This window comes from Pteronotus mesoamericanus, unplaced genomic scaffold (genome assembly GCF_021234165.1).
Source record: "Pteronotus mesoamericanus isolate MK-2021 breed Mesoamerican mustached bat unplaced genomic scaffold, CSHL_Meso_final contig_347, whole genome shotgun sequence".
In the NCBI taxonomy this organism is placed as follows: domain Eukaryota; kingdom Metazoa; phylum Chordata; class Mammalia; order Chiroptera; family Mormoopidae; genus Pteronotus; species Pteronotus mesoamericanus.
The window spans coordinates 2,505,463-2,533,431 of NW_026555137.1; the positions used below are offsets into that span (position 1 = coordinate 2,505,463).

The 27,969-nt window shown below is 51.9% G+C and overlaps 1 protein-coding gene across 1 annotated transcript; it reads left to right on the top strand.

Annotated features, from left to right (window-relative positions):
• On the top strand, positions 1 to 27,928 carry ASPM (assembly factor for spindle microtubules). Its single transcript, XM_054576444.1, has 25 exons — positions 1 to 264; positions 1,989 to 2,132; positions 2,292 to 3,768; positions 5,687 to 5,791; positions 6,361 to 6,507; positions 7,166 to 7,411; positions 7,654 to 7,721; positions 9,541 to 9,682; positions 10,236 to 10,366; positions 10,995 to 11,170; positions 11,676 to 11,821; positions 11,902 to 11,987; positions 12,403 to 12,624; positions 13,674 to 13,881; positions 13,984 to 14,123; positions 14,230 to 14,358; positions 16,196 to 16,390; positions 17,800 to 22,035; positions 22,179 to 22,328; positions 23,096 to 23,287; positions 23,752 to 23,944; positions 24,061 to 24,215; positions 25,667 to 25,843; positions 26,337 to 26,506; positions 27,826 to 27,928. The coding sequence occupies exons 1-25, from the start codon at positions 1 to 3 to the stop codon at positions 27,926 to 27,928; spliced, it is 9,402 nt and encodes a 3,133-aa protein (XP_054432419.1).
• The last annotated feature ends 41 nt before the right edge of the window (positions 27,929 to 27,969 follow it).

Genomic DNA, 27,969 nt, shown 5'->3' on the forward strand with positions numbered 1-27,969 from the left:
ATGGAGACGCGGCGAGACTGCCGCGACACGAGCCCCTCAGAGCGGAAGTCGCCGGCGGGGCTGCGGGGGTCCCCGCCGGTGCTGACCCTCAGCCACTTCTGCCCCAAGCCGTTCCTGTGCTTCGGGGACGTGCGCGTGGGCGCCTCGAGGACGCTGCCGCTGGCCCTGCTCAACCCCAACGCCGAGGCGGCCGCCGTGACGCTGCCGCGCTGTCCCGCCGCCGCCCAGGGCTTCCAGGTCTGGCCTTGCGCCTTCGAGCTGCAGGTTGGTATGCGGGCCGGGCCTGATCGCGTCTCCGCTCTCTCCCCGCCACTCTGCCGGGGGTAGGAACGAGGGGACGTGCGGGCTGGAGAGCAAACTGCAGACGCGGGGTACTTTAGAGGATGAAGCCAGGTCTTTTCGTCCACTCCGGGGGCGTCCCGGTCCGGCGTCTCCGGGCTCCGGGACGGGAGTGGGTGGGGACCGCTCGGCAGCGCGCGTGCGCAGAACATCCTTGGGAGCATCTCAAAAGCCTATTAGAAAGGCGTTTTCGTGGATTTAGGCGTTTTCCTGCGGTTCTAAAGAAGTAGACCGCGCTTTTAATAAACACTTTGTGTGTTTTTAATAATGCTTAGAGGCGTACCCTGGTTAGAGCATCTTTTTATTGCTCCCTATCAGCTATCTTAAATGCATTTTAGTCGCCATGGGTGTCGGGGGAACCGAGCCGTCAGGCTGAGGGCCACTGTGTATTCTGGTGAGATAGTTTTGGGCGGAATGTCTGCACCAGAGGCACAGAAGCGTCGCTGTCGGGTTATTGTGCACAAGCATATACGGAGTTGCTTTCGTGCAGTTTTCACGGTGAATGAGTCCGATTTAATTTTATCAGTGTTATTTCCAAGAATCTCCCCGGTGGCTCTTCTGCACGGCGTTGGCCAATGTTTTTGTCTTTGTCAGCAGAACCAGAGCAGGTCAGTGCTTCTCTTGACCGCTGGCTTTTCCGTTCGGGAGAACCTGTGAAAGTGTGAAAAAGAAAGCTGAGTGTCACCAGTTCAAGGCGAGACCAAGGGCTCAGCTCGGTGACCTGAGCTCCACCATTGGTCCCCCTCCCCTGGATTTCTCTCCAGGGCACAATGATTCCTTTCTGTTATGTGGAACGAAAAATGTGTTTTGGTTTGTTTTAGAATTCACTGTTTTGCAGAGTAAAAAGTCACTGTTCTTATTTTCTGAAACCAGCTGTTTTTGATGTTTAATAGTTGTCTCCCCGCCTCCCTTGGAAAGGCGCAGACAGAGTTTGTTCTGTCCTGCAAGGGTTTGAGGTGGCGGGGCAAGCTGTCCAAGTCTGAACTCTAGAGGCAGACTGCCTGGGTTCTGGTTACTAATGGTTTGAGTTAAATACTCAAAGCTTCCTGGCCCTTGGTTATGGTGTCTGTATGTCTGTCAGATGTGACAGGCACAGCGCTGTGTCCCAGGCATGGGAGGCCGGGTGTTCCGGAAGGCCCCTGGGCTGTGTCTGGAATATGAGTGCTTAACGGATCCTGGTACTCACGATGATCTGGGTACAGAAGTCGGTGGGAGAAAGGACTTAGTTCATTCTTCTCATAGTTTTTTGATGAAAGTCTTCACAATGAAAATTCTCTATTTGACCTAGAAGAACCATGTGATTAGAATATATGTGATTCTAAAAAAGTAGAACTATGTGATTAAAATTTTAAAAACCACCGATAACTAAAAATGCTACGAACTTATACTGCTCCATTGCTTTACTTACAGTGAAGATTTTATTACAGTTTTATTTTCTTGGGAACCTTGTTATTACTAGTAGCTTTTTTTCCCTGATAATAAAATGAGAGGTGAGGAAAGTATATTTGAATTAAATGTTATTGTGGTAGAGAGTGTTGGTGATGAACAATTATGAATCTTACACTGTAGTCTAAGTTGTATATAATATGTTTTGGTTAGTATGCACCATCTACTGTTATAGTAATTTTAAACTGTTCTTCTGATTATAGCCTAAGGAAAAAATTGTCATTTCTGTTACCTGGACACCATTAAAAGAAGGCCGAGTGAGAGAGATTGTGACATTTCTTGTAAATGGCATTCTGAAACATGAAGTTATATTACTAGGGAATGCAGAAGAGCCAAAAAAGAAAAAGGTAACAAGTTTTCATTATTCTTTGATTTACTCTAAGAAAATAATATGTAAAAATTATTTTGCTAACACTCTTGAAGTGAGGAACATACATAAAATTTCTTATTCAAGGCAATAGTCAGTAGTCACCAACTTAATTTGTATTTTTTGCTTATTTTTGCAGAGAAGTCTTTGGGATACCATTAATAAGAAGAAAGTTTTGGCCCCTTCAAATCGTAAGAAGAGGATTTCAAATATTCAAAATGTTAATAAAACATTCAGTGTTTCCCAAAAAGTTGACCGAGTTAGGAGCCCTCTACAGGCTTGTGAAAATTTGGCTAGGAATGAAGGCTGTTCTCCAACAGAAAACAATTCGATCATCCTTGAAGAGAATAAAATACCCATTTCACCGATCAGTCCCACTTACAAAGAATGCCGTGGGGAGACTTGCTTGCCCCTTTGTGTCCGTCGGTCCACTACCTACACATCTCTTCATGCACCTGAAAGTGGGGAACTATGGAAATTAGAAGATGCCAACATTTCCAAAGATTTTAATGAGAAAATCCTAACGGAAACTTCCTTTAACTCCATAAATAATAATGGCCAAATTGAAGAGGATAGTAAACTTATTCTCATTCCTAACTCTTCTTCAACTTTGAACATCACACAAAGCCAAGGAAATTTCTTAAGTCCAGATTCCTTTCTAAAGAATAGCCATGCAGCTAACAGTGACCTAAAATTAGTGACATGTATTTCATCGGGTACCTTTCTGAAGGATAATGCAGGGCCCGTGCATTTGGAATCAAAAGCTGTACGTGAAGTTTATAGGACAATTTTAAGCCCAGATTCTTTCATAAAGGATAATTATGGACTAAATCAAGAGGGAGAATCAGAATCAGTGAATCCAATTCTATCCCCAAATCAATTTCTAAAAGATAATATAACATATATATCTGTATCTCAGCAAACATGTAAATTATCGCCGTTGCTCAGGGAGAATTCTCAGGCCTCAGCGTTCCCTCCAGTGCAGAGAAGAAATGAAGCTTCACTGTGTGTTCCTGAACGCCAGGGTCCAAACTCTCCCAAAGCCGTTTTTGAAGAACCTAAATCTTTAGAAACGAAACCAAATTATTACTGCTTTACAAAACAAACTCAGCCTCAATCTTCTGCAGTTCAGGGTATCTCTGGTTACAGCCGCACCGCACAGCCTAAGAGACGCCCCATACTTTCTGCAACTGTCACTAAATTGAAGCCCACGGGCAGCAGAGGAAACAAAACTGAGACTGACCAACCGAGGGCAAGAAGATGTCTCCGCAGTGAATGTGAAAAAATAACTGATAATGTGGAAGCGAAAGATGCTTTTCATCCTTATCTTCCAGTCATAGGTCCAGTAGTCAGTCAGTCTAAGAGTTGTAAAAAGGTAACGAGTCTTTCCTCCGAGGCAGCTTCTGGGGCTCGTAAAAGAAGGAGTGAGGGAAACAAGGAGGATGCAAATGTGATGATTACAGTTACAGAACATACAGAAGTACCGGACATCAAAAGGATCCATTTTTCTCCTGTGGAGTCTAGAACGTTGACCGCTAAAAAAGCAAGAAAGGTGATAACGCCCGTCCTAAAACACAGCAGCGGCAGAGAGAAACTAAACCTGAAGAAGAAAACTGGTGAGTTATCTGTAAAACTTTAATGAAAGTTTACTTCTAAGGGGCATGTTTCCTGTTTCTTTCAGTTCATAAGTTTGCTGTTGAGAAGCTTGAATTAACGTCCCTTCTTCAGCTGCCTGTTTGCTTAGCAGAAGGACCAGTGGAGTGTGAGGCTGGGTTCTGAAATAGCTGGGATCTTGTTCTTATTTAAATTTCGGTATTCCTCATGACTTTTCATGTTTGAAATTATTGCATTCACATACTTACCATTACTGAGTTTTTGAGCCCCCCGCCCCCGCCCCGAGTTTTGGACGCAGAGCAGCACTTCCCTTACGTTGCCTTAGTCGCTTAGTCAGGGCCCAGGTGGGGAGGCCCGGGTAAGTCCCCGGCCCCCAACACCGCCTGAGGCAACGCGGGCGAGGCCTCCGCTCACCTGCGCTCCTGGGGACGCTGTTCTGGCTCCGCCAGGACTTGGGATGGAGGGGGCCCCAGAGACGGCCTTCCCGGGGCTCCACTGCCCTTCCCCGGACCCACAGCCCCACCACGTCTGGCCAGTCCCGTCGTGCCCTTCCGACCAAACTGCCTCATGGGACAGCCGTGGCCCAGGCCACTAGTTATTGAGGAGCTGATTTAAAAGGATCCTAGGACCCCCAGGAAGCGTCACACATCCATATTTGGATCTCGTTTCCCTCGGAGCAGACCCCACTTGAACCTGGTCTGTGTCTCTCCGGCCACTTAAACCCATGCCCTCTGGACTCACCAGGCCCCTCAGCTCCCACCTTTCTTCCTGAATCGTCCTCCTGCGGCTGCTGAGAGCACCGCTTCCCCGCGCCCCCCTCCAGGGGCGCCCCCCACGCCCTGGCCGCTCCCCCGGGGCTCCCTGCCTTCTCCTGCCTTCTTCCAGCCTGTTTTTCCCTTGCCTGCTTTAAAAACAAGGAAAAGGAAGCAGAAGCACCGAACAGCAGGAAGCCCCCCGTCGCGCTCTCCTGGCCTCATTCCTCCCTGTTGCGGGGGCCTCGCTCTCAGGATTTCCCACCTGACTCACGGGGCCTTCTCTCAGCTGCTGCCATTGTTCCTTAGGATTTTAAAACCTGGAGAAGAGCCTTCCAACACCCCGGCCCTGGAGTTCCAACCTACGTGGGCCACGCTCTCCTGAAAGCAACCCCATCTCTACTCCTCACCCCCCTGACGAGAGCATTTCCTCCGGAAACCCAGCTCCCCGTTGTCCCCGTCTAACACCTGCAGGCCTCCGATCCACCGTGGCCGCAACCCCTGTGTCCAGCGTGGCCCCGCGCCCGTACTTAACGCAGCTTGGGCCCCGTGATCCATTAGGGACACTTCATTCACCCCTCTTACCCTCCCTGTGCTTGTCTACAAGTCCCGTCCCACTTCACCTGTGCTTACTCTGTGCCCGAACCCTGCTGGTTGGCCTTTAAAGTCAGGACCTCTAACCTCAAGCAAGCCCTTAACCCTTTTTGGCTGTATTTTCCCGGTTTATCGACTTGATCACTTTGCTGCAGGCCCTCTCCACCGAGCCTTCCTTTCCCCTGAAAGCTCTAACACCTCCCTTGTTTGGCCCCCTTCCTTACGAAGACTGTCGGTTGCGCTGTTAAAATAGCGCTCGCTCTGTCCCCGCCGCCTCTCCCTTAACAAGGCCTCACCGCGGCCGACTCGGCCGCTCCACAGCTTCCTCTTCGCTCCGCGCCTCTGCGGCTGACCCCTTTCGCTCCCTGCGCCCCCCGGTTCCTGAGGCGCTGGCGGGCCGGGGCTGCCCCTGTAGGTTGACGCGCCCCCTGAGTCACAGCGTCATGCCTGCTGCTTAGTGTTTTTGCTGAAGGGACGTGATTGTGGGGAACTCAAATGGTAACTTGCAAACAGTTCATTCAGGGAACTCATTCCATGTTTTAATGCTGTCATTCTGCTTTATGATTTATTTTAGACCCCTTAGCGTACAAAACTCCTAGTTCTAAGACAGGCAAGAGGACGAAGCGCATCGTTGCCGTGGCACAGTCTAACCTGACCTTCATAAAGCCGCTGAAAACAGGCAAGTGTGACCGTCTCTGCTGCCCCTGAAAAGCTGCCGTTGGGTGAAGCCGTAGTTGTGTTCCGGGCAGAAAGGAACGGAAGTTTTTGTGGAACAGGAGCCCTGAGGGGCTGTTACAGTCTGTATTTGCACAGCAGTTAGGATGTGTTTCCTGACCTGCATGAAACGGACTCTCTGTGACGTGGGATTTTTGAATAACCAGGAGGCGCTGCCTTACTTTCCTTTTTCACTTGTTTGTTTGTTCCGTTTAAAAACAGCAGCCTGGCTTTTTATTGTGCTTTTTCCCGTCACCGCTACCCCCGGCCCGCTCGTCCCTCTCCCCCCGACCCCCCTGCGCCGGCCCCGCAGTCGCCGCACTGTTACCTCGGCCGCGAGTCCTCCTCCTTTCTCGCTGGGTCCCTTTCCGCCTGGATTGCATTTCCTACCCCGAAGTGCTGCCCACTATTTGCAGCAGGTACCGGAGAGGGAAGTATTATTGAGCGCCCTGCCAGTGAAAGTGGTCTTTTGCTATAAGTTGTGTAATAACTTAAAGGAACATTTCTTATGCAATAACTTAATTGTGTCCTTAGACATCCCTAGACACCCAATGCCGTTTGCCGCGAAAAACATGTTTTACGATGAGCGCTGGAAGGAGAAGCAGCAACAAGGGTTCACGTGGTGGCTGAACTTCCTGTTAACCCCCGACGACCTCACTGTGAAGACAAGCGTCTCTGAAGGTGGGTGTCCCGTCCATGCTGGAGCTAGATAATACCCTTGTTTTGACAAATAGGGTGTGACACGAATTTTTCCTTTTTTAATTGCACATATTTTATTATAGTTAATGGCATGGTTCACTAATTTATTGACATAAATGCTAAAGATTGTGTTGGTGAGAATGTTTAGGGAATTCCCGACTGAACCCCCCGAGCTTTACGTTTTCTTCTCACTTTTCATTCACACTCATCAGCCAGAGCCATTTCCAGAGGAATCATTTCAGTGCCGATTCGGCCTGAGTTGCAGGGAAACATGGCTGCCAAGAAGTCCAGTTCAGAGTTATCTGCATCGACCAAGCGTCGCGTCCTGCAGAATAGATTTGTCGTGTGTGGCCTTATCCTTTAGGCACCTTGTCTCCACCTTCTCTTCTTCTTCTTCTCCCAAGCACCTTAGTTCAGACCTTTGTAGGCGAGCGACAGAATCCTGGGGGCTCTGAAACCAGGGGCCGAAGGGCGGCTTTCAAACACCCCGGGGTTTGTCCTGGAGAAGGCTCGTGCGGGAAGAGGGAAGCCCGCTGTCCTGCACACGCTGGGGCTTCCTCCGGAAAGGGGACGAAGCTGAGCTCTGCCGCCTCCCCGAGAAGTGACGGGTCCACCCATTTGTGCTTTTGTCTTCACCCAGTGAACGCCGCTGCGCTGCTCCTGGGGGCGGAGAGTCAGCACAAGCAGAGTGTCCCCAGAGCCCCCACCAAGGACGAGATGTCTCTCCGAGCTTACACGGCCCGGTGCCGCTTGAACAGGTTGCGTCGTGCTGCGTGCCGCCTGTTCACTTCCGAAAAGATGGTGAAAGCTATCAAAAGGCTGGAGATGGAAATCGAAGCCCGGCGGCTGGTTGTTCGCACAGACAGACACCTCTGGAAAGACGTGGGTGAGAAGACTGTACAAGTGTTGTGGTTCTTTCTTTAAAAACACAGAGATTTTGTTTTAGAGTTAAAGGCTTTGTGGCCTACAGGCTCACATTTTTAAATATCGTATCTATTTGAGTGGAAGTGTAGTTTACTTAGCTTGACTTATTTCATATAAGTGATTATCCTTTTTTCCTACTGATTTCTCTCTGTGAAATTTGGTTTGTCGTGGCCTGATTTTTCTTGCTTTTTACCTGCGTCACAGGAGAGCGGCAGAAGGTTCTGGATTGGCTGCTGTCTTACAACCCTTTGTGGCTTCGAATCGGTCTCGAGGTAAGTGGGCCTTTCAGCTGTTAGAAAAAGACTACATTTTTAATAAATATGGCTTCCCTTATGAAGTCACTTGGTCAGCTTAATGGATCTTTCAGTTTTAAATGAAAGGCCCTTTAATCAACGCTTATTACGTAAAGTAGACCGTGCCAATGTATTACTGCCATTTAATTTTATAGCAATTTTTTTGTTTGTTTTTTAAATATACATATAAATCGGTACTAGGTATGATATCAAGTGGAGTAAGCTCCTTTTTCAGCACCTACAAATGCCAAAGTAAGTTTTCTTAAGAGATATTTTCTAACTCAAACTTTTGTGACAGCCACTGAGGTACGTGCTGTGTTCCCCACTTCACAGATGGGACAGACGCTCAGGTGAACGGTGACCAGGCCGGTGCCATTGTAATTGTGTGGGACTCTGCTCACAAAAATGTCACCAGAACTGGGGGTTTTCCTGTGGTTCATGGCTCAATAATATTTAGCATGTTAAAATGAATTAAGTTAGAAAGACATTAGTAGTTGACTGTTAGAAAAAAGTATGCCTTTATTAAAGATATCCACTGTCTTTTACTGGCATACTTTTGTATTTTTTTTGGCTTTTTACCTGTGTCACGTGGGATACCCTGTTCTTCAGCTTATTGCAGGTTTTGGTATAGAACAATCTTTGGGTCTGAAAGGAATCTTTCAATAATAGTCCGACTTTTATTTATCAAGAAATTGAGGCCTAGAGAGAGCAAACAGTAAGCCCATTAATGTCCCATAAGTTGATAGTGTCCTTGCTAAGATTTCCTATTTTAAGCCTTATTTTAATTGAATTGAAATTCGGTTCGGTTTCTTATCTCTTCAGTGGAAGGTTAGTGAGAACAGTCTCGGGCCACACGGCTCCGGAGCCTCAGCGCCGCAGAAAAGGGAGGCTTAGGAAGACTCCCGGGGCCGTGTAGCGCCTGTGCTTTGGGGGAGCCGTCTCCTCCACACCCCGCGCCCGCCCCGCCCCGCCGGCCAGCCAGAGGCCAGGAGGCAGGGCTGCCTGTCCGCCCACAAGAGGCGCCCGGGTCTGTGGCCGTCGGTGGGACGTCTGAGCCCATGCAGGGAGGGCCGGGAGGGCCGAGGGACTGTGAACAAAACGCTGTATCGGGCCCCCGCACCTTGGGGTCCTGTTAGCGGGCGTGACCTTGGCGGAGCTGAAGGAAGCATCGAAGGCCAAAATGTGTGAGCCGGCAAGTGTTAACGCTTTCCCATGCTTTCGTCCCTGTGTCTTGTCAGTGTCAGGTGAGAGAAAATAATTTGATTTTTTTGTTTTTTTTCCTAATTGCTTTCAAAATCATAACACAACGGTGTTAAATTGATTTCATATTTGAATCATTCATTATAAACAGATCTGTACTTCTCAGACTATTACCGTAGGTGATTTACAGGTGGCTTTTAACGTATCTATTGGAAAATGGGGCATAGTTAGGTGTCTGTTTTATCTTCAGGATATACTTAGTGGGACAGTTATAATTTAATTTGAACATGTCTACATTTGAGAGTTGTTTGACTTTAAGAAAAATTAAAACACCACTATTGCCTGTCAGTGGGTTTTGAAGAATGATCTGAGTCCTAAGCTTCTGTCTTTTCCATTGTGAGGTATATACCGCACACACTAAAAGATGCGCAGAACGTGTGCGTCCAGCTGGAAGAGGTTACGTGGCCGGTACCCACGTCCCGCCCTGCTGCTGAGGAGGCCGTTACCGGCCCTGAGAAGACTGCCGTCCGCCTTCCCGTGGCGCCCTTTGCTTCTCAGAGACAACCCGGTCCTGACTTCAGCTTTCGTTTCCCTCCAGACAGTTTTTGGAGAACTCCTGGCTCTGGAAGACAACAGCGACGTCGTGGGGATGGCCATGTTCATTCTGAACCGCCTGCTGTGGAATCCTGACATAGCCGCTGAGTACAGACACCCCTCTGTCCCTCACCTGTACCGAGACGGTAAGCAGCTCTGCCTCCGCCGCGCTCTCTGCCCCGAGCGTGGAAACGGCTTCTCCTCCTCCTCCCTCTGCGTGCATTCACCTGCCTGAGAGACCAATGTAAAGAGGATCCTCTTTCCACTACCTTCTCCTCCTCCTCCCCCGCAGTCCCCACCATTTCCACCCGAAATTATTTCCACCCGTCTGTTGCCTCTCCCCACCACGTGCCTCCGTGGGCTGTAGCCCTAGGAGATGGTGTTCGCTTTAGCTGTAATGCTGCGTGTGGCGCCTGGGGTGGTGCCTGCCTGTCGAGGCGCTCGCTAAGGAATGGCTGAGGGGGATGAACCGAATCCCCTGGTGCGTCTGTGCCTCCCTTCCTCCGGCCCGGACTGGACATACGCCCAGTGCCTGCCCCGCGGCTCTGTCGTGTTAGACGAATCCAGCCTCGAAGCACAAAGGAGGGCACGTGGTGTTCTGTGTGCTCCTCTTGCGTTCTTTACAAGCACAGTCCTATCACCATATCTTAAGGCGAAACTAGCCAGTGACTTGCTATGCTTTTTTGTATTCTCTTCAAGGTCATGAAGAAGCTTTGTCTAAGTTTACATTGAAAAAGTTATTGTTGTTGGTTTGTTTCCTTGATTATGCCAAAATCTCCAGACTTATTGATCATGATCCTTGTCTCTTCTGCAAAGATGCTGAATTCAAGGTACCGTGTTCATTTTCTATTTTATGCTGTGTATTTCACATTCAGGACTTTTGCTTGCTCTTACTGTTCGTACAGGGTCCGGCAGAATTCCGTAAGGCCTGCTTGAGTGTGGTGGGTAGGGTACTAATGTGGGTGTAATAATTTATAGTTTTAATTTGAACATTCCACCTAAAATGTCATGAGGTGTGTTTGCATGTGAAATTGTTATCGTACAGAATTACATGCCTGTGGTTTTGTAATAAAAGATTTAGTAATAAAAAGGGAGCATCGTTCATGCTGGACCCTGTATCTCTGTCTTTAGAGGAAGCCAGTTTCTGGAGGGGCGGTGCCCTGTGGGGCAGGGGCTTGTCCAGCAAGTCCTTCCAGGGGCTCCGTGCTGCTCCGGCCTGATGCCCTGCGCCTCGCTTTAAGGATGAACCGGCTGTGCTTCTGAGGAATCGGGTTGCGGGGGATTTTCTGTCCTGATCTAGTGTATTAGCAAATCAGTGCTAATTTGTAGAGTGCGTTATTAATTAGAGCAAATTTTTATAAGGTGAACAGGTACAGGATGATTTAAAGGATACTTTTTTTGGCCAAGAAGATGATACTGTTGGAACATAATTCCTGCGACTGACCCCTTTCTCCGCAGGCTAGTAAAGGCCTTCTCCTGGCCTTTTCCCGAGACTTCCTGAGCGGTGAAGGCGACCTTTCCCGCCACCTGAGCCTGTTGGGGTTGCCGGTCACCCATGTTCAGACGCCATTTGATGAATTTGATTTTGCTGTCACTAATCTTGCCGTAGATTTGCAGTGCGGGGTGCGTCTTGTGTAAGTATAAGAAACAGAATTGTTTTACTTAGGGATAGACTAAAATTTTCTGGAAAACATTTTTTTTTTTTTTTTTTTTTGTATTTACATCTCTCTCTCGCTATGTCATGTAATGGAATGAATTTAGGGTTATAGCATTGGAATAGATATCTGCTACGCTTCTGGAAAATGGTGTCAATTTTGGGCCCCGACACCCTGCCTCCTGTGCCCAGCGGTGTCCCTGCCCACATGGGAGTAGGGTGTGTCCCCTTGCGCCCGTGTATGTGTCCTGTTTTGCTTTCTCACCTGCTCACTGACCTCCACCCCCTGGGCCTACTGTGACAAATGGCCGTGCTTGCTGACTGAGGATCAGCGCAGATTTGGTAGGGTTTTAGAGTCTTTCTGACCTAGCGCTCCCTGAACTGGGGGGGTTTATGCGGGTGATAACTATATTTAAGTGAAGTTTATTCTTCTTGTACGTGGCTACGTAACCATTTCATCCGAAAATCCCTTTCCTGTGTGTCAGGCGAGTCGTGGAGCTGCTCACGCGGAACTGGGGCCTCTCGGAGAGACTCCGAGTTCCCGCCATAAGTCGTCTTCAGAAGATGCACAACGTGGACCTCGCCCTTCAGGCCCTCAGGGCCCGAGGAATTCAGCTGCAGGACGACCACGGTACACGCGAGTCGGACCTTGTCCCCTCCCTGGGCGGCCCGGGTGCCGGCCTCGTGCTGAGGAGCTCTTTTCCTTTGCAGGGAACGCGATCCTGTCCAAGGACATTGTGGACAGGCACAGGGAGAAAACTCTGGCATTGCTTTGGAAAATAGCATTGGCTTTCCAGGTATTGGACATTTAGTACATTTTGTACTTGTTACCAATTTGTCGAATAAAGACTAACAATAACAACTCTTACTTACTAGACGTTACTTTGAGCTGTGGTGAGCGCTTTATATTTATTCCAGTTTAAACTTCAGCACCCCCCACCCCTCTAAGGTGGGTGTTGTCACTACCGCACAGGTGAGGGACCTGAAGGGACAGGTCGCACCAGGGGCAGGAGATGGAGCCGAGGGTGGATCCCAGGCTCGTGTGGCCTGGGGTCCCAGGGCCTCCCCCGGCGCACATCCCCTCACTTCCATGCAGACGTGTTTGCCTTAAAAAGAAATAAGACTTTCATGTTTGTGGCTCCAAAATAACATATCAAAAGATATGTAATCTTCTTGCAGGGCAGAGATATTTATTCTTTTTTTGTGTTGCAGGTGGACATTTCTCTTAACTTAGATCAGTTGAAAGAAGAAATCGACTTCTTAAGACGCACGTGGCACCTGAAGAACACGGCGTCCACGGGCTCCTGCTGCCGCCCCGCTGCCGGCAGCGCGCAGGCCGGCCCCAGGCCGCGGGCACCCGCCGCCCAGCACGGCGAGAGCGTCGCGCTGCTGATGGAGTGGGTGAGCGCCGTCTGCGCCTTCTACAGCAAGAGGGTGAGTGCCTCCGCCCGGTTCAGCGCGGGTTTCACTAAGCCTTGGTTAAAGTCAGCTACTCTCAATGCATCAGTTCCACTTGGCATTTCTTAAAGGACTGCGTGTTCATGTGTAAGCGGACTTTTCCCCAGTGAGCGAAGGCATCGTCACAGACCGATGCCACCGCTGGATAAGTTGTGCTTATTTTATGTGTCACTAAGAAAGGAAAACGCCCCTGTTGTGGGAATTAGCAGGACGCGCGTGCATAGAACTGGGGCACCGAAGGACCTCCCCTTGCGGTAAAGGTAGATGCAGAAAAGCCCCCAGCAGAGCGGGGCAGCAGAGCGCCTCGGCTCTAGGGAGGGGGCGAGGAGGGGAAGTCCAAGCTGTATCATGACATGCACCGTGAGTGTGAGTACCTGGGAAAGCGTTGTGCTGACACACGCGAAAAAGGTACCCGGTAAGGAAAATAACGTGTGAAAACTGGTACGGAGTGCGCGTGACTAAATACGGTGAACTCCTGTGCCCCGAGCCAGTGTGGTTGGAGAAACTGTGAGCTGTAAGGATGACCTGGAGGCCGCTGAAGGCTCTGGGGGATACTGCGCTCGCCGCCTTCCTCTGGACCCCCGGCGCGGCTGGCCATCCTCCGCTCGCAGACGTGTCCCTGCCTCTGCCCCCATCCTCGCGAGGCCTCCTCTCTGTGGGCCCGTCTCTGCGTCTCTCTCCTTTGCTTATAAGGAGGCCCCCTGTATCCAAAATCCACCCTACTCCAGTGTCAGCTCACCTTCCTCAAATCAGCAGTGAACCTCTGTCTGAATAGTGTCATATCCCGAGATTCTGGGAAGGACATGAGTTTCTGACAAACACACTCCAACCCAGCACAATTGTTTAATCGAATTCTGTTTGGAAGAGTTAATGATTTACAATTGAGAATTGAGCTATGACACTCGGTGGTAAGAGTAGTTAATGTGAAATTCTTAGCTATTAAAAGGAAATGGGGACCACAAAACCACGCGTTTCTCTGTTGCTCCATAAACACATCTATTTCCTTTCCTGGCCTTTCCCACCAGGTGGAGAATTTTACGGTGTCCTTCTCAGACGGCCGCGTGCTGTGCTACCTGATTCACCACTATCATCCTTGCTATGTGCCTTTTGAGGCCATCTCTCAGCGGACCACCCAGACCGTGGAGTGCACGCAGACAGGCTCGGTGGTCTTGAACTCGTCATCCGAGTCTGAGGAGAGCTGCCTGGATGTGTCTCTCAAAGCGCTCGAGCACGGTCAGTCCCTCTAGATCGGTCAGCATTTCAAACTTCAGCGTTGCTGTGTCTGGTTTTCGGCCAGAGCCGTCTGAGCTCTCTCTCTTCCTTGCATAACAGAAGACACTTCCGAACTGCACAGAGAGCTCCTAGAGAACGAGAGGAAGAACTTCCAGCTGGTGAGGGCAGCAGTTCGAGACCTCGGTGGCATCCCCGCTATGATTCACCATTCCGACATGTCCAACACGATTCCAGACGAAAAGGTGCGCAAAGCGGGGCTTCTTCGGTGGCCGCGGAGGCAGAAGCGTCTCAGGACGGCAGTGGGATAGTCTGTGTGGCTCTTCTGTTTCCGCCTTTTGTTTCCTGTAGGTGGTCATCACCTTCCTGTCGTTTCTCTGCGCGAGGCTCTTGGATCTCCGCAAAGAAGCCAGAGCGGCTCGGCTTATCCAGATGGCGTGGAGAAAGTATAAACTGCAGTCAGACCTGAGGCGCCATCAGGTACCCCTGAAACGTTCAGGCGGGACGCAGACCCGCTGTTGGCCTGCCGCCTGCCTGACTCTTGATGTGGTTTTTATATTTTACCGATGCTGGAAATAACTGAGGAAACTTCCATAATCGTGTGGGCTTTACGTCAGGGACGGCGGTCTCGGTGGCCTGATCCCCGTTGTTTCCTTTGTTGGCTGCATCTGGCCGCGCGTCCGCTCAGTCCGCTGCGGGGGAGAGGGAGGACTCACGGCTGTGTAAGCCTGGGAGAGTGGACTGGGGGCGCCCGCCCCGGCACCGCCCCGGCACCGCCCCTTCCTCCTCGGTCAGGAGTTCTAGGAAACAGATAGCCGTCGGAATGTTTGGGTTTTTTTGAAAGAATGAAACCTGCTTTCTTGTCCTCAGACTTTTTTTTTCCCCCCAAGCTAATCCGATATTAACTGCAGAGGTTTCTTAGCTTTTTTGCTGGTGAGATTTCTTTTCTTGGTTTGTGTCTGTGGTCCAAGCAGTAGAAGCTTCCCCTTCACGAAGACCATGACTTCTCTCCTTCCTGCAGGGGCCACGCTCCTTTGCCATGCAGTCACACCGTGACACCGGTTACACGTGTCATCTGTGACTGGGAACACTAAGCAGCAGGTCCCTGTGTGTTCTCGTGGGAACACGGCAGGCCAGCGAGCGCAGGAGCATCGCCCCGAGGCCGCCGTTGCCTGGGCTCGGCCCTTTGCTTTCCTGCCACGGCAGTGATTCACGTGAACTCTCTGCCGAGACAGATCAGCTCTCGGCGGCAAGGAAGCCTTGGCAAACGGCCGGAGTTACCTGATGGATGACACAGGGTTTGCACAGGGTCCCGCCTCTCAGGTCTCCCTGTTAGTGGACGGGCGCAGACTCTGAAGCAAAGAAAACCCTTGTACTTGGCCTGCATACAAGCAAAAGAGAAATAGGTCGGTAGCACATTGGCTCAGCAACAGCGCAGGATTAACCGCGATGGCACGCAGTCCCACAGGGAGGAGAGGCAGTGACTGCAGCCGGGGCCCGGGTCGCCGGCTCGTGCCATCGGCCTTGGGAGGAGATCCGTCCGCTCTCCCGCCCCCGCCCCCGCCCCGGAGCGCCCTGCCCGCCCCGGCCGGTGGTGTCCTGGGGGTTTGCTGGAGGCCGAGGGGCGCTCCACACAGAGGGCACTTCCAGAGTCCTCCGCCGGGTGGACCCGGGGCGCCCGGCCCTGAGAGTTTGACCGCAGGGCCGCTTTTGACCTGCGTCATATTTTTTCTAAGCCGGTCGGTGGCCGCTGTTATTTTCACCTGAATTTCCTTGGTAATTATGGTAAAGAACACACACCATGAAATTGGCCGTCTGACTTGTTTTTAAGCGCCCCGTTGAGGAGCTTCACAGGGGCGCCGGCCGTGCTGTGAGGGGCTTACTCATCTGTCGGACATAATTCCCCAGCCTGACAGTAGGACCGGCTGGTCGTCTTCTCACTCAGCGAATGAGCCAGTGTGTGACCATCACTCTGTGGACGTGTTTCAATCCGTGAACTACCGTTTGCCTTTGTAAGAGTAGCAGCTCGATCCCTTCCGTAGATGGCTGTGTTTTCAGACTGTGACGATACCAAAAACTGATTATGGCGAGGTGACAATTAGACTCTGTGCCCAGTTCCGTGTTGAGCCCGCCCTTGCATGGGGGGCTGTCCCCGGCGGTAGCAGGGAGGGGCATCAGACTTGCAGTGAGTTCTGGGGGAGGGGCGGTTATTTCCAGGATCAATTTGATTAATGTTTAACAGATGATTTTTTTTTTTTTTTTTTTTTTTACAAATAGTAATTTAGGGTCTCAAGTGACTGTTTAATTTTGTTTTTAGGAAAGAGACAAAGCTGCAAGAATAATCCAATCAGCTATAATCAATTTTCTAGCTAAACAACGACTGAAAAAGGAAGCCAACGCAGCACTGGTCATTCAAAAACACTGGCGAAGATTCTTACAACAGAGAAAATTATTGATGTTAAAAAGGGAAAAGCTAGAAAAAATTCGAAATAAATCAGCACTTGTTATTCAGGTATAGTGTCTTGGGATTTTTGAATTTGAAAATTTTTAATCACATTTTAAGGAAGAAAGTGAAATATGCTAAAGTTTTACATTATTATAGTTTAGATTTCTACATTTTTATCTAGCACTTAGTTCTAGCAAATATTTTGGGAGAGCATTTGCGATCTTGCTGCTAGTGTATGTCATTGGTTTGACTCAAATTGTTAGAAAAATGCCCCCCCCAAAAAAGCAAATACTCAGTACTGCGCCCCCCGCCTCCCGCCCCCGGTGAAACTCTGCTGCGTTCAGCATAAGGCTCAGACACACGGAAGTGCCCGCTCTACCTCGAAGGAGCCAACCATCTGCCTCCTTCGCCTTTGCTGTTTGCTCTGGGAGAGGTTTTCTGCTCCCGCTCAGCCGGCCGTGCTGCTCTGCGCCCGGACGCGACCAGGGTCGGTTTTGTGGCTTCGCTGCGAACCTGGAAACTTTTCTCTCTGCGATAAATGTGCACGTTTCCTCTCTAGCCCGCTTAGATGGCACGCAATGAAAATACCGCTTATAATTGGTCTGTAGCAGGCTTATGCTACTTTTCTAGTTAAAAAAAAAAATCTTTAACATGTTTACTTTATATCGTAGACATTGCTTACATCTATACGTTAGTTTTTGATGCTCCCGTAGATCCTGTTGCGATCGCATCAGAGAGCTGCGTCATTGACAGCGGCCCTGTGTGAGTGCCATTGGCCGTGTGACGGTCCACGCTTCTGCTGGCGAGGGACGGCCAAGCTTCCTCCCCCGGGCGCTGCACCGCTCCTAAGGGACAGTTGGTCACTTCTCACGTCTTTTCAGAATTCTGCTTTTTGACCATGTATCTATAAGTTCTAAACTTGGAAAAAGGAAGTAATTTTAACGCTAATGAAAATAATGCCTCTGAGAGTGATCGGGGTCCCTTATTTTTCAAATTCCTGTGTCGATACCATCAGGCCTGTGTTGTAGCGACAGCATAGGACTCCTCCCCCAAACGGTTTCCAGCCATTACAGGACAGATTGGCAGCCTCAGCAGAGGGGGCAACGTAGGACGCAGAGGTACACTGGTACGGAATTGCTTAGAATCAATTAACAGATAGCAGAATATTATGATAGCTTTATTTTGTCTCTTCTAATATGTTATTCTAACATAACCTCAACTTGCTGATACTCCTTAAGTCACTGGAATACAAATGTAATATACATATTAGGGTTGAGACAAAGATTTCTGGATTGGCGATAGCTGTAGCAATGCAGAAGCAAAACCACAAACAGAAGAGATAAATATGTTTTTCAAAAATACATTGTTTTTTTAATTTAATGTATTTTTAAGCAAAATGTTTAAACAATTAGTACATTCAAATGTGTTACGTATACAAAGTTATGTCTCCTTGTGTTCTTTCTTACCTCTTGCAGAAATATTGGAGAAGGTATTCCACTAGAAAAAAATTTCTGAAATTGAAAAATTATTCAATCATCCTGCAGTCTAGGATAAGAATGAAAATTGCCGTTGCTTCTTATAAGCGCTACGTTTGGGCTGCCATTACAATACAGAGGCATTGGCGTGCTTGGGTAAGAAGAAAACGGGATCAGCAGAGATATAAGATGCTCAGATCTTCGTGCCTTATAATCCAGTCTACATTCAGAAGATGGAAGCACCGTAAGAGGCAATTAGAAATGAAAGCGGCAATAACATTGCAGAGGGCCTTTAGAGGATGGCGTGCCAGAAAACGAGCCAGAGAAGAAAAATCTGCAACTGTCATACAGTCCTGGTATAGAAGGCATAGAGAACTGCGGAGGTACTTTCATACTAGATCTTGTGTTGTTACCATTCAGACAAGATTTCGGTGCTTTCAAGCCCAGAAATTGTATCAAAGGAAAAGGGAGGCCATTGTGACCATCCAGAGGCACTGGCGCGCACACGTGGAGGGAAAGGTGGCGCGTGCTCACTACCTGCAGAAACGGGCCGCGGCCGTGCGCATCCAGGCTGCGTTCAGGGCGGCGCGGGCCCGGAAGCTGCACAGACAGAGTGCGGCTGCCTGTGTGCTCCAGTCGTACTGGAGGACGAGCCGGGAGCGGCTGCGGTTCCTAGCCCTTAGGAAGATGATCATCACGTTGCAGGCACACATAAGAAGGCATCAGCAGTTACGGAAGTACAAGAAGATGCAGAAAGCTGCCCTCGTCATTCAGACTCATTTCCGAGCACACGTGGCAGCCAGGACAGCTCTGGCGTCCTACCAGAGGACGCGCGCCGCTGTGATTGTCCTGCAGGCTGCATGGAGGGCGAGGCGAGCCAGGAAGACCGTGCATCACGCCCTCACCTGTGTCATAAGGATCCAGACGTGTTATCGAGCTTCTGTCTGCAGAAGGAATTTCCTGAGCCTAAAGCGTGCCACAGTGAAGTTACAATCAATTGTCCGGATGCAACAAGCTCGTAGACAGCACCTGCGGTTGAGGGCGGCCGCACTGTTCGTCCAGCAGAGGTACCGGTTCCTAAGGTGGGCCGCACACCGGCAAGAGGAGCAGAGGCGGGTGCTGGAGGGCTGTGTCAGGCTGCAGGCCTGGGCTCGCGGGCACATGGTCCGGCGCCAGGTGCGGCTGCAGAGGATGGCGGCCACTGCGTTGCAGGCCCACTTCAGGATGAGGATGGCGCGGCGGCGCTACCTGAGTGCGCGCCGAGCGGCGATTGTCATTCAGCGGTGCTACCGTGCGCACCGAGCCCTGCGCCAGCGGCAGGAGGCGCTGCGAGTGCAGAGGGCCGCCACCTGCCTGCAGGCGGCCTTCCGAGGCCACCGGGACCGGAGGAACTACCGGCGCGTGCTACAGTCTGCCGTCCACATTCAGAGGTGGTTCAGGGCGAGCCGCGCCATGCGCGGTCTCCGGACTCAGTTTCTAAAGACACAGGCGGCAGCGCTTGCTCTCCAGGCTGCGTACCGCGGCTGGCAAGTCCGGGAGCAGATCAGGAGGGAGCGCCGGGCGGCTGTGGCGATTCAGGCAGCCTTCAGAAGGGCCTGGGCCCAGCGGCAGTTTCGACGGCTGAAAGCTGCCGCACTGGCCGTCCAGCGACATCGCAGAGCGCAGGCCGCCGGCCGGGCGCAGCGCAGGGACTACTTGCGGCTGCGGCACGCGGCGCTGACCCTTCAGGCCGTGTGGAGACGCCGAGCAGCGCGTCGGCAGACCCAGAGGCGGCAGGAGTGCGCTGTCCTCATCCAGGCCTGGTACCGGATGCATGCGCAGCGCAGGAGGTGGGTCGCCATGAGGAAGGCAGCTCGCCTGATTCAGGCGTGGTACCGGGCCCACAGCCAGGGAAGGAGGCAGCAGTTTTCGTACTTGAAGACCAAGGCGGCCGTCCTGGTGTTGCAGTCTGCTTACCGCAGGATGCGAGAGAGAAGGAAGAGCACAGAGGAGCGCGGCAAGGCCGTGGCCACCATACAGGCTGCATACAGAGCTTACAGGGCCAGAAAGCGCCAGGCCGCCCGCAGGGCATCAGCTGTCGCCATTCAGAGGTGGTACCGAAACGTCAAAACTGCAAACCGCCAACGCGAGGAGTATCTTCATTTAAAGACAGCAGCAACCACAATCCAAGCCGTTTATAGAGGTATGAGAATCAGAAGACGTATTCTCCGTATGCACACGGCAGCCACTTTTATTAAAGCCACGTTTAAAATGCATCTGTTGAAAATGAGATACCATAAAATGAGAAGAGCGGCTGTCGTCATCCAAGTCCGGTACAGGGCCTACTGTCGCGGGAAAGCTCAGCGTGCACAGTACTTGGCCGTTCTGAACGCTGTTGTTACCGTCCAGGCACGTTTTCGAGGAGCGAGAGTTAGGCGGACTCTTGGCACGATGCGCTCCGCCGCCGTGGTCATCCAGTCGAGCTACAGAAGGCACAGGGAGCAGGCGTGCTTCCGGAGGCTGCAGGCGGCGGCGAGAACAGTGCAGCGCAAGTACCGGGCCCTGAAGGCCGGGAACGAGCAATTTCAACAGTACGGCCGGCTGAGGCACGCTGTGCTCCGCATTCAGGCCGCCTTCCGGGGGATGAAAGCCAGGAGACGTGTGAAGGCGATGCACCTGGCCGCAGCCCGCATTCAGAGGAGATGGAGGGCTGCAAGGGTGAGAAGGAGGTTCCTCTCCCTCCGGAGAACTGCTGTTTGGGTCCAGAGAAAATACCGTGCCAACGCTCGCACCAAGCGTCACTTGGAGTTTCAGCGCTCGCGAGAGGCGGCGATCACGATCCAATCGTCATTCAGAGGCTGGACAGTCAGGAAAAGGCTGCAAGAGATGCACGTGGCCGCCACAGTCATCCAGGCCGCGTTCAGGATGCACAGAGCGCACATGAGGTACCAGGCCTTAAGACGTGCCGCGGTCCTGATGCAGCGGCGTTACCGGGCGTGCAGGGCTGCAAAGCTGCAAAGAGAAAGGTTCGTCCGGCAGAGGCACTCCGCTGTGGTCATTCAGGCCGCCTTCAGGGGGCTGAGGGCGAGACAGCTCTTCCTGGAAAAGCACAGAGCCGCCCTCCGGATACAAAGCGCGTATAGGATGCACTGGCAGTCTGTTTCCTACCAAAAGGCTCAGTGGGCTGCAAAACTGATACAAGACAAATACAGGGCAAGTAAAAAGAAGGCCCTGGAACCCAGCGCGATCACAGAAGCAGCTGCCCGAGTCCAGGCAGGTTCTGGGGACACGGCCACGGGGAAGGAGGGCCAGGAGCGACATCGGGCTGCCACCATTGTCCAGAAGCACTTCAAAGCCTTCCGAGCAAGGAGGCGTTATCTCCGCATTAGAGCCGCCGTGGTTTCCGTCCAGAGGAGGTACAGAGCGCTCGCTGCAGCGCCCACCCAGGCAGCCCTCCGTCTCCCGGCGTCTCCCGGAGGCTGCGAGGAGCAGAGCGACAGCCGGGGTCGGCACCTGGCCGCGCCCCCCATTCGGTCCTCCTGCAGCCCGCCCAGGGCCCGCGCTGCTCACCATGCGCAGAGAAGCACGGCTGTTGCCACGCGGGGTCCCTGCCAGCCGCATGTCAGAGCAGCAGCAGGGAACAGGCAGTTCTCAGCGGCCCGGACGCCTGCGCCCGCCGCTCAGGCCACATTCCGGGGCCCGGGGGCTGGACTTGAATTGGAAAACATCTGCGAGGAAGAGATGGCGTTCACCGCTGCCTCCCGCCGTGGCACGGCCGAGGCTGGACAGGAAGCCACCCAGAGCTCAGCGGCCGGGCCTGGCCTGTGCCCCGGTGCTTGTCTGGTTGTGGGTCCTTGGGCCACAGGGGGTCACTCTCAAAGCAAGGCTGCGGTGACCGTTCCCAGTGCTTTTCGGACAATGGCCACAGGAACCTGGGACCCACAGCTGTGGGCTGCCCTGAGAATCCAGTCCTTCCTGCGCATGGCTGTGTGTCGGAGGGGGTTTGTCCAGCAGAGGAGGGCCGCGGCCACTCTGCAGCGGTCGTTCCGGGCGTGGCGGACCAGGAGGCAGTTCTTGCTGTGGCGGAAGGCGGTGGTGACCCTGCAGACTCGCCTCCGGGCCTGCCTGGCCGCGAGACATCAACGACGCGTGTACTTACAGATCAGGAGCAGTGCTGTCGTTATTCAAGCCAGGACGAGAGGGTTTCTCCAGAAGCGGAGGTTTCAGAAAATGAAAGAGAGCGCCTTAAAAATTCAGGTATTTAACTACTTAAATATAGAACGTTTTAATATTTAAAAGTTAAGTACTAATTTATTTGACATTGAGCATATATGGAGGTAAACGTCAGTCTTGATTGTCTTGAGTCAAATATATGTTCATCACCATTTTTCCTCCTCTAGCGATCGGAACAGAGCGCCAAAGTCAGGCTGCTTCGCTTCTCCGCGGCTGCGTATCACCACCTGGCTGCTCTCAGAATCCAGAGAGCGTACAGACGGCACGTGGCCCTGAGGAACGCCAAGAATCATCTTAGTTCAGTGATCTGTATTCAGGTTAGCTTCTCCTTTGCAGGGCAACTAGGGGGTATAATTTTTGTTATAAATTTTTGACATTTAATAAGTAACTTCCAAGTACATTATGCTAAGGTTTTATAATGTTTAGCCTTTTGCCGTCAAGCTGTTAGGATGATCTGACGGGTTAGGGAGAGGCTGATGTTTTACAACACAGCAATAGAGCCGTGAGTTACTCTCTGAAGTAATGGTGCCATTTAGCCTCCTGTCATGGCGCCTGAGGGGACCTGTTTCTCTACCTCCTTGCCAACATAGGGCATTAGTAGATTTTCTGATTTTTGCCACTTTATGAATGGCAAATTGTATCTCATTTTTGTTTCGGATGTACATTGTTATCTGTGTGTTGTGTGCTTTTTTAAAACATGGTTTTTTGATATATACTTGGCCCATTTTCTGTTGGGTATTCTTTTTTTATGCTTTATTGGAGTTCTTTATATAACCTGGATATGAATCGTGTTTGTGTATGTTAACCCATTTACACATAAAACAGGGAGTGAAGGCACATATTGCAGAATGATACGTGCAGCGTGATAGAATTTACAGAAATTGTGAAAGGAAGTGTTGGGGTTACATTGCCGCCCTCCAGCGAGGCCTGGAGGCTTGGGGGTGGGGGCGGGGGGGGGCGGTTCCCCGGGAGGAGGGCTGGCTGGTGGTTTCCGTGTCCCAGTAAACGTGAACTGTTCTGTTTCATTAGGTACATGTGTACCTATGCATTTATTTACTTTTAAAAATCTTCATGTTTCAAACAGAGATGGTTTCGAACAAGATCACAGCTAAAGAGGTTGATGCAGATACGTCACAAGGTCATAAACATTAACCGTGAGGTTCAGGAATGGCAGAGGCGGCAGAACCGGGCTGCATCAGTGATCCAGAAAGCTACGCGCCACTTCCTCCGCCGCAGGAGGCAGGAGAAATTTAATAATGGGATCGTTAAAATCCAGGTAACAAACTACTGTGATTTCAGTTCAAGACTTTGGTTGGCAGTTCATTTATATGAAGTCTAATGTTTTGTAAAGAGGCACGTATATTTTAAAACACTGAGATGGTTCAATAGGATGAGTCATAAATACGAAGCCACTACAGCTTCGCTGCTACACCCCTTTTTCACTTTCTCAGATTTCCTGGAGGAAATTTATGTTTGAGAGATGAAAAAGTATATTAGCCGTTTGAAGAGAGGTTAAATATCTTTGGTTATGGAACGAACTTCAGTTTATGTACAGGAATATGAATGTTTTTCTTTTTTGAAAAATTCGTTTAGCTATTTCTTAGAAGCTGAAAAGAGGTTTTAGTTGCAAAGTGCCTGGTCCCATGATATAAATTTAGTGAAAACATTTACTTCGTGGAAATAAATGTAGACACAGCAGTGTGCGTTGCAGTCTTTACATCGCAGTGTTTTGTCTGGAAGGCACTGTGGAGAGGCTACTGTTGGAGGAAGAAGAACGACTGTGCAAAACTGACAGCTGTTCGCAGAAGCCTCCAGATGATCAACGGGGAGATTCGAGAAGAAAACAAACTGTACCAAAGGGCTGCCTTTGCCCTTCACCACCTGCTGACGTACCGGCACCTGTCGGCTGTGCTCGAGGCTCTGAAGCACCTGGGTGAGTCACCGGGTCCCAGCCAGGCCGCCTGAGGCCGCAGGGGTGCGTGGATCGCGGCCGTGCTGGCGGGGAGCTCGCGTTGTCGCTGTGACTCACCCGCTGCCTTTCCCCTTCAGAGGTGGTCACCAGGCTGTCCCCGCTGTGCTGTGAGAGCATGGCCCAGAGCGGAGCTGTCACCAAGGTCTTCGTTCTGATCCGGAGCTGTAACCGCAGCATCCCGTGCATGGAAGTCGTTGGCTACGCCGTGCAGGTCCTGCTCAACGTGGCCAAGGTGGTTTTCCGTTCCGGTCATGGGGTCCTCCCGGGTCCGGAGGTCTGGCTCGGGCAATTGAGTTTTGTTTGCTCATCCCTAGAGCTTAGGTCCCAAATTAAAACTCAGTTCATGTGCAAGAGTCTTGGGGGGGGGGGCGCGCGGAATGTGTAATCTGTTAACGGGACTGCTCAGGAAGCACTGATGCTTTCTGGTTTTATTTCTTCTGTCCTTATAATATTAGTAACAGTGATTACTAGCATTGATTGAGTACTTACTGATTGAGACCTACCTCAAAGGTACTGCATAGTATGATTCATTTTAGTGAGTAGGAATAATTTTTACATAAGTTCCTTAGCTGGCGACTCAAGTGTGTTGAGCGGTGGAACTGATGTTGGATCCTTGTCTCTCTGTTGCTAGACTGGGGTTCTTATCTGTCGCGCCGTCTCAGAATAATAGGGCCTCCCGTGTACACGTCTGGCAAAATGTGATAGAGAGACTTCTGTAACCTAGTCGCCCTGTGTTGCTCTGCCTACTGGCATTGAAGTCTGTTGGGTCTGGCCCGGTAGCAGGTACCTGTACTGACCTGCGACATGTGCAGCCGAAGGCAACGGGGTGGCAGACTTGCCGTCCCCACCCAGCCCCTCAGCCTGTCACCCTGTGTTTTCTTAGCGAGGAGGAGAGGTTAGGGACACAGAGCCTGATGCCACCTGCCCGGGTCTGGGCCCCAGCCCCGCGGCTTTCTCCGAGGCTCCCTGCGGTCACCGGCTGTATCTGGGAAGGGGGTGTGGTGACATCCCTACCTCAGGGTCATTGGAAGGATTAAAAGAGCCCAGAGAACTGGACATGTGGGAGCGCCAAAGAAGCGTTCGCTGTTCATCTTGTTTTGTTATTTCTATCTCCCTGTCATGAGCATTATTTGTCACCATGCGCATGAACGTGATGACACCACCTGAAAACTGAGGCACAAGAGTGTATTTCAGACCCGTTAGTATCCAGTGTGCCCCCTGTCAGCGCAGGTCCCCTGCGGAGGCGCACGGCAGGGCCACCAACCAGGCCTGCCTTTCTCATGGTCCCGCCCTGCGACGAACGCGCACAGGCAGCGCAGGGCGTCTGTGTCCTGAGGGGGCCTCGCTCCGGGCTGGTTTGTATTGACTTCAGGGTGTTCGCTCTCAGAGATTTTAGATTTGATTCATTTTTGTGTGGCATTTTGAAGTAGGTAGGGAAGAGAAAAATTAAAACGCAGATGTGCCTCTAAGATGCATTCAGAATTGATAGCAGTGTCAAAAAGTCCTTCTATTGAGTTTTGCGCTCGCTGCAGTGGTCCAAAAGTTTGGCTCTGAGCATTTATTTATTTATTTATTTATTTATGTAGTTATTTATTTATTTATTGATTGATTCGCGTTGGTCAGGTTGTTCCTAAGACTGTATGTGATTGTCCTGGCTTCTAATCTCACTCTGTTCTCGTCAAGTATGAGAGGACAACCGCCGCCGTTTATGACGCGGAAGCTTGCGTGGACACGCTGCTGGAGCTCCTGCAGATGTACCGAGAAAAGCCTGGTGACAAAGTCGCAGACAAGAGCAGAAGCATTTTCACCAAAACTTGTTGTTTGTTGGCCGTCTTGCTGAAGGCGACAAGCCGGGCCTCCGTAAGTCCCACTCCGTTGGTTTCCGCTGTCAGTGCTGTGGCTCTGGCCGCCGGTTGCAGAGCGGATTTGGGAGGGCCCGAAGGCGGGGGGTGGGGAGGGGTCGGGGAGGGGGGCGGCCAAGAGGCCCGCGTAGGTGCGTAGCGGCCCAGGCGAGAGGCTGTGCTTGGCCGAGGCTGCACAGCTGGCAGCTCAGAAGAGGTAAAGTCGCAAGACTTGGTGACTGAATATAATGGGTGTTGACTTTAATATTTGCCTTTTTACTCTGTATTAAGCATACAGTTTTTTAATATTTGCCTTCTTTATAACTGTCTTACAAATGAGCTTATAATTCAGACCCGTCTAACTTCTGAACTTTGAGAGCTTGGTTTTTGATTGTTAAAAGCTCACAAGTTTACTTCATAGCACTGATTTTTTACAATTGATTTTGGTAGCATAGATGCAATGTAAAGTTTACTTCTTACTAGTTTTAATCACTGTGCCTTTTCTTTTTTAGGATGTTCGAAATAGGTCCAAGGTTGTTGACTGTGTTTATAGTATCTACAAACTCACAGCTCGTAAACATAGGATAAATACCGAAGGAATACCTTACAAACAAAACAGGATTGCTTCTCTAAGCCTTCCCTTCATTCCGGAGACACCTGTACGAACCAGACTGGTTTCAAGGTAAGCAGGAGGCGTGTTCTGTAGTTTTGTGCCACTGTTTGCTCACGCACTCAGCAGGCGTTCACTGAGCAGCTGCTACAAAGAACGCACGGTGTTTGGTGACGGGGAAACAACAGGTGAGCAGGAGGAGAAGCTGCCGAGTCCGAGGGAGGCGGTCTCTGTCGATAACGAAGTGAGAACGCTGTCGCTCAAGAGGGATTTCGGGATCTTTAGTTTTGCCTTTTCTGTGTCGTCACATAAAGGGAATCCGACAGTACGTCACCTTTGTGACCAGCCGCTTTTACTGGGCCTCACCCCGCTGGACGAGAACGCCGCTCCGCGGCCTCCGAGCCTCTTCCCTGGCGTGGACCCGCTGCGCCGGCCCCGGCCCCACACCGCTGGTCGGTGCGCGTGTCTGCAGCGCAGGAGCAGGCTAACCACACGCGGGGGCGGCGGGGGTTTGCAGGGGAGGCTCGCAGGCGCGCCTCACGGGTGGACGCCGTTTTCTTGGGGAAGGACGAGGTCACCCGCGGAGCGGCCGCGCGGGTGTGGGGCGGCGGGCGAGTTTGGGCCCCCGCCAGCGTTCGCGCGACACCACCGGTCCCCGCGCCTCTGCGTTTCCTCCAGCGACAGGCCGCCGCACAGCCATGGAGGCAGTGGGGCTAGGGTTCCCCTCAAAACCCAAGCAGGGCTTCCCGGCTGGCTCAGCAGTAAAGAGGGGTTAGAGCTCCTGGCGGTGCGGAAGGGCTGTGCAGCGTCCTGAGCGGGCCGTCCTGAGCGGGCCGGCGGCGGCTGGGGGCGCGGGGGGCCGGGGGCGGGGGCGGAGTGGGGGCGTGGGGGGCTGCAGGGCTTGGCGCAGCAGGGGAGCGGCAGGGCGCGGCGGGGGGCGCGGCGGGGGGCGCGGGCCGGTGCGGTGCGCAGGCCGCGGTGGCGCCCCTTCTGATGGCGACCAGGGCTCCTTGGCGGCGTGAGCAGGGGCAGGACGAGGTGGAACAGGTGGGAAGAAGGGGCACAGGGCCGGGGAGGTTGTTGGCATTTTGACTATGTGGATGGTGGAGTCACTGGGGACGGGACGGTGACAGGAGACAGAGAAGACCAAGCACCAGGTTTGCGAGGAACGAAGTGCGGGGTTTGGCGAACGGCCAGACGCAGCGGGGCCGCGCAGTGGCCTGCGGCGGGTCCCGGGAGCCGGGGTCCCCGCAGGGAGGGTGGCGTCAGTAACGGAGCCTGCGGTGGGGAAGCGAGGGCCCCGGAGCGGCCGCGTGGTAGTTTAGACGCAAACGCGGCGGCTCGTCCAAGGGAGGACCTGGATGGGTGCGAGACCTCTGCTCTCTCCGCAGGCTGCGGCCAGACTGGGCTCTGAGGCGGGACAGCGTGGGGGAGATCACGGACCCCCTGCAGGCCATTCGGATGGTGATGGACACGCTGGGCGTCCCTCACTAGGGAGGCGGCAGAGCGGATCGTGTGTGAAGCGGCCTGGCTTG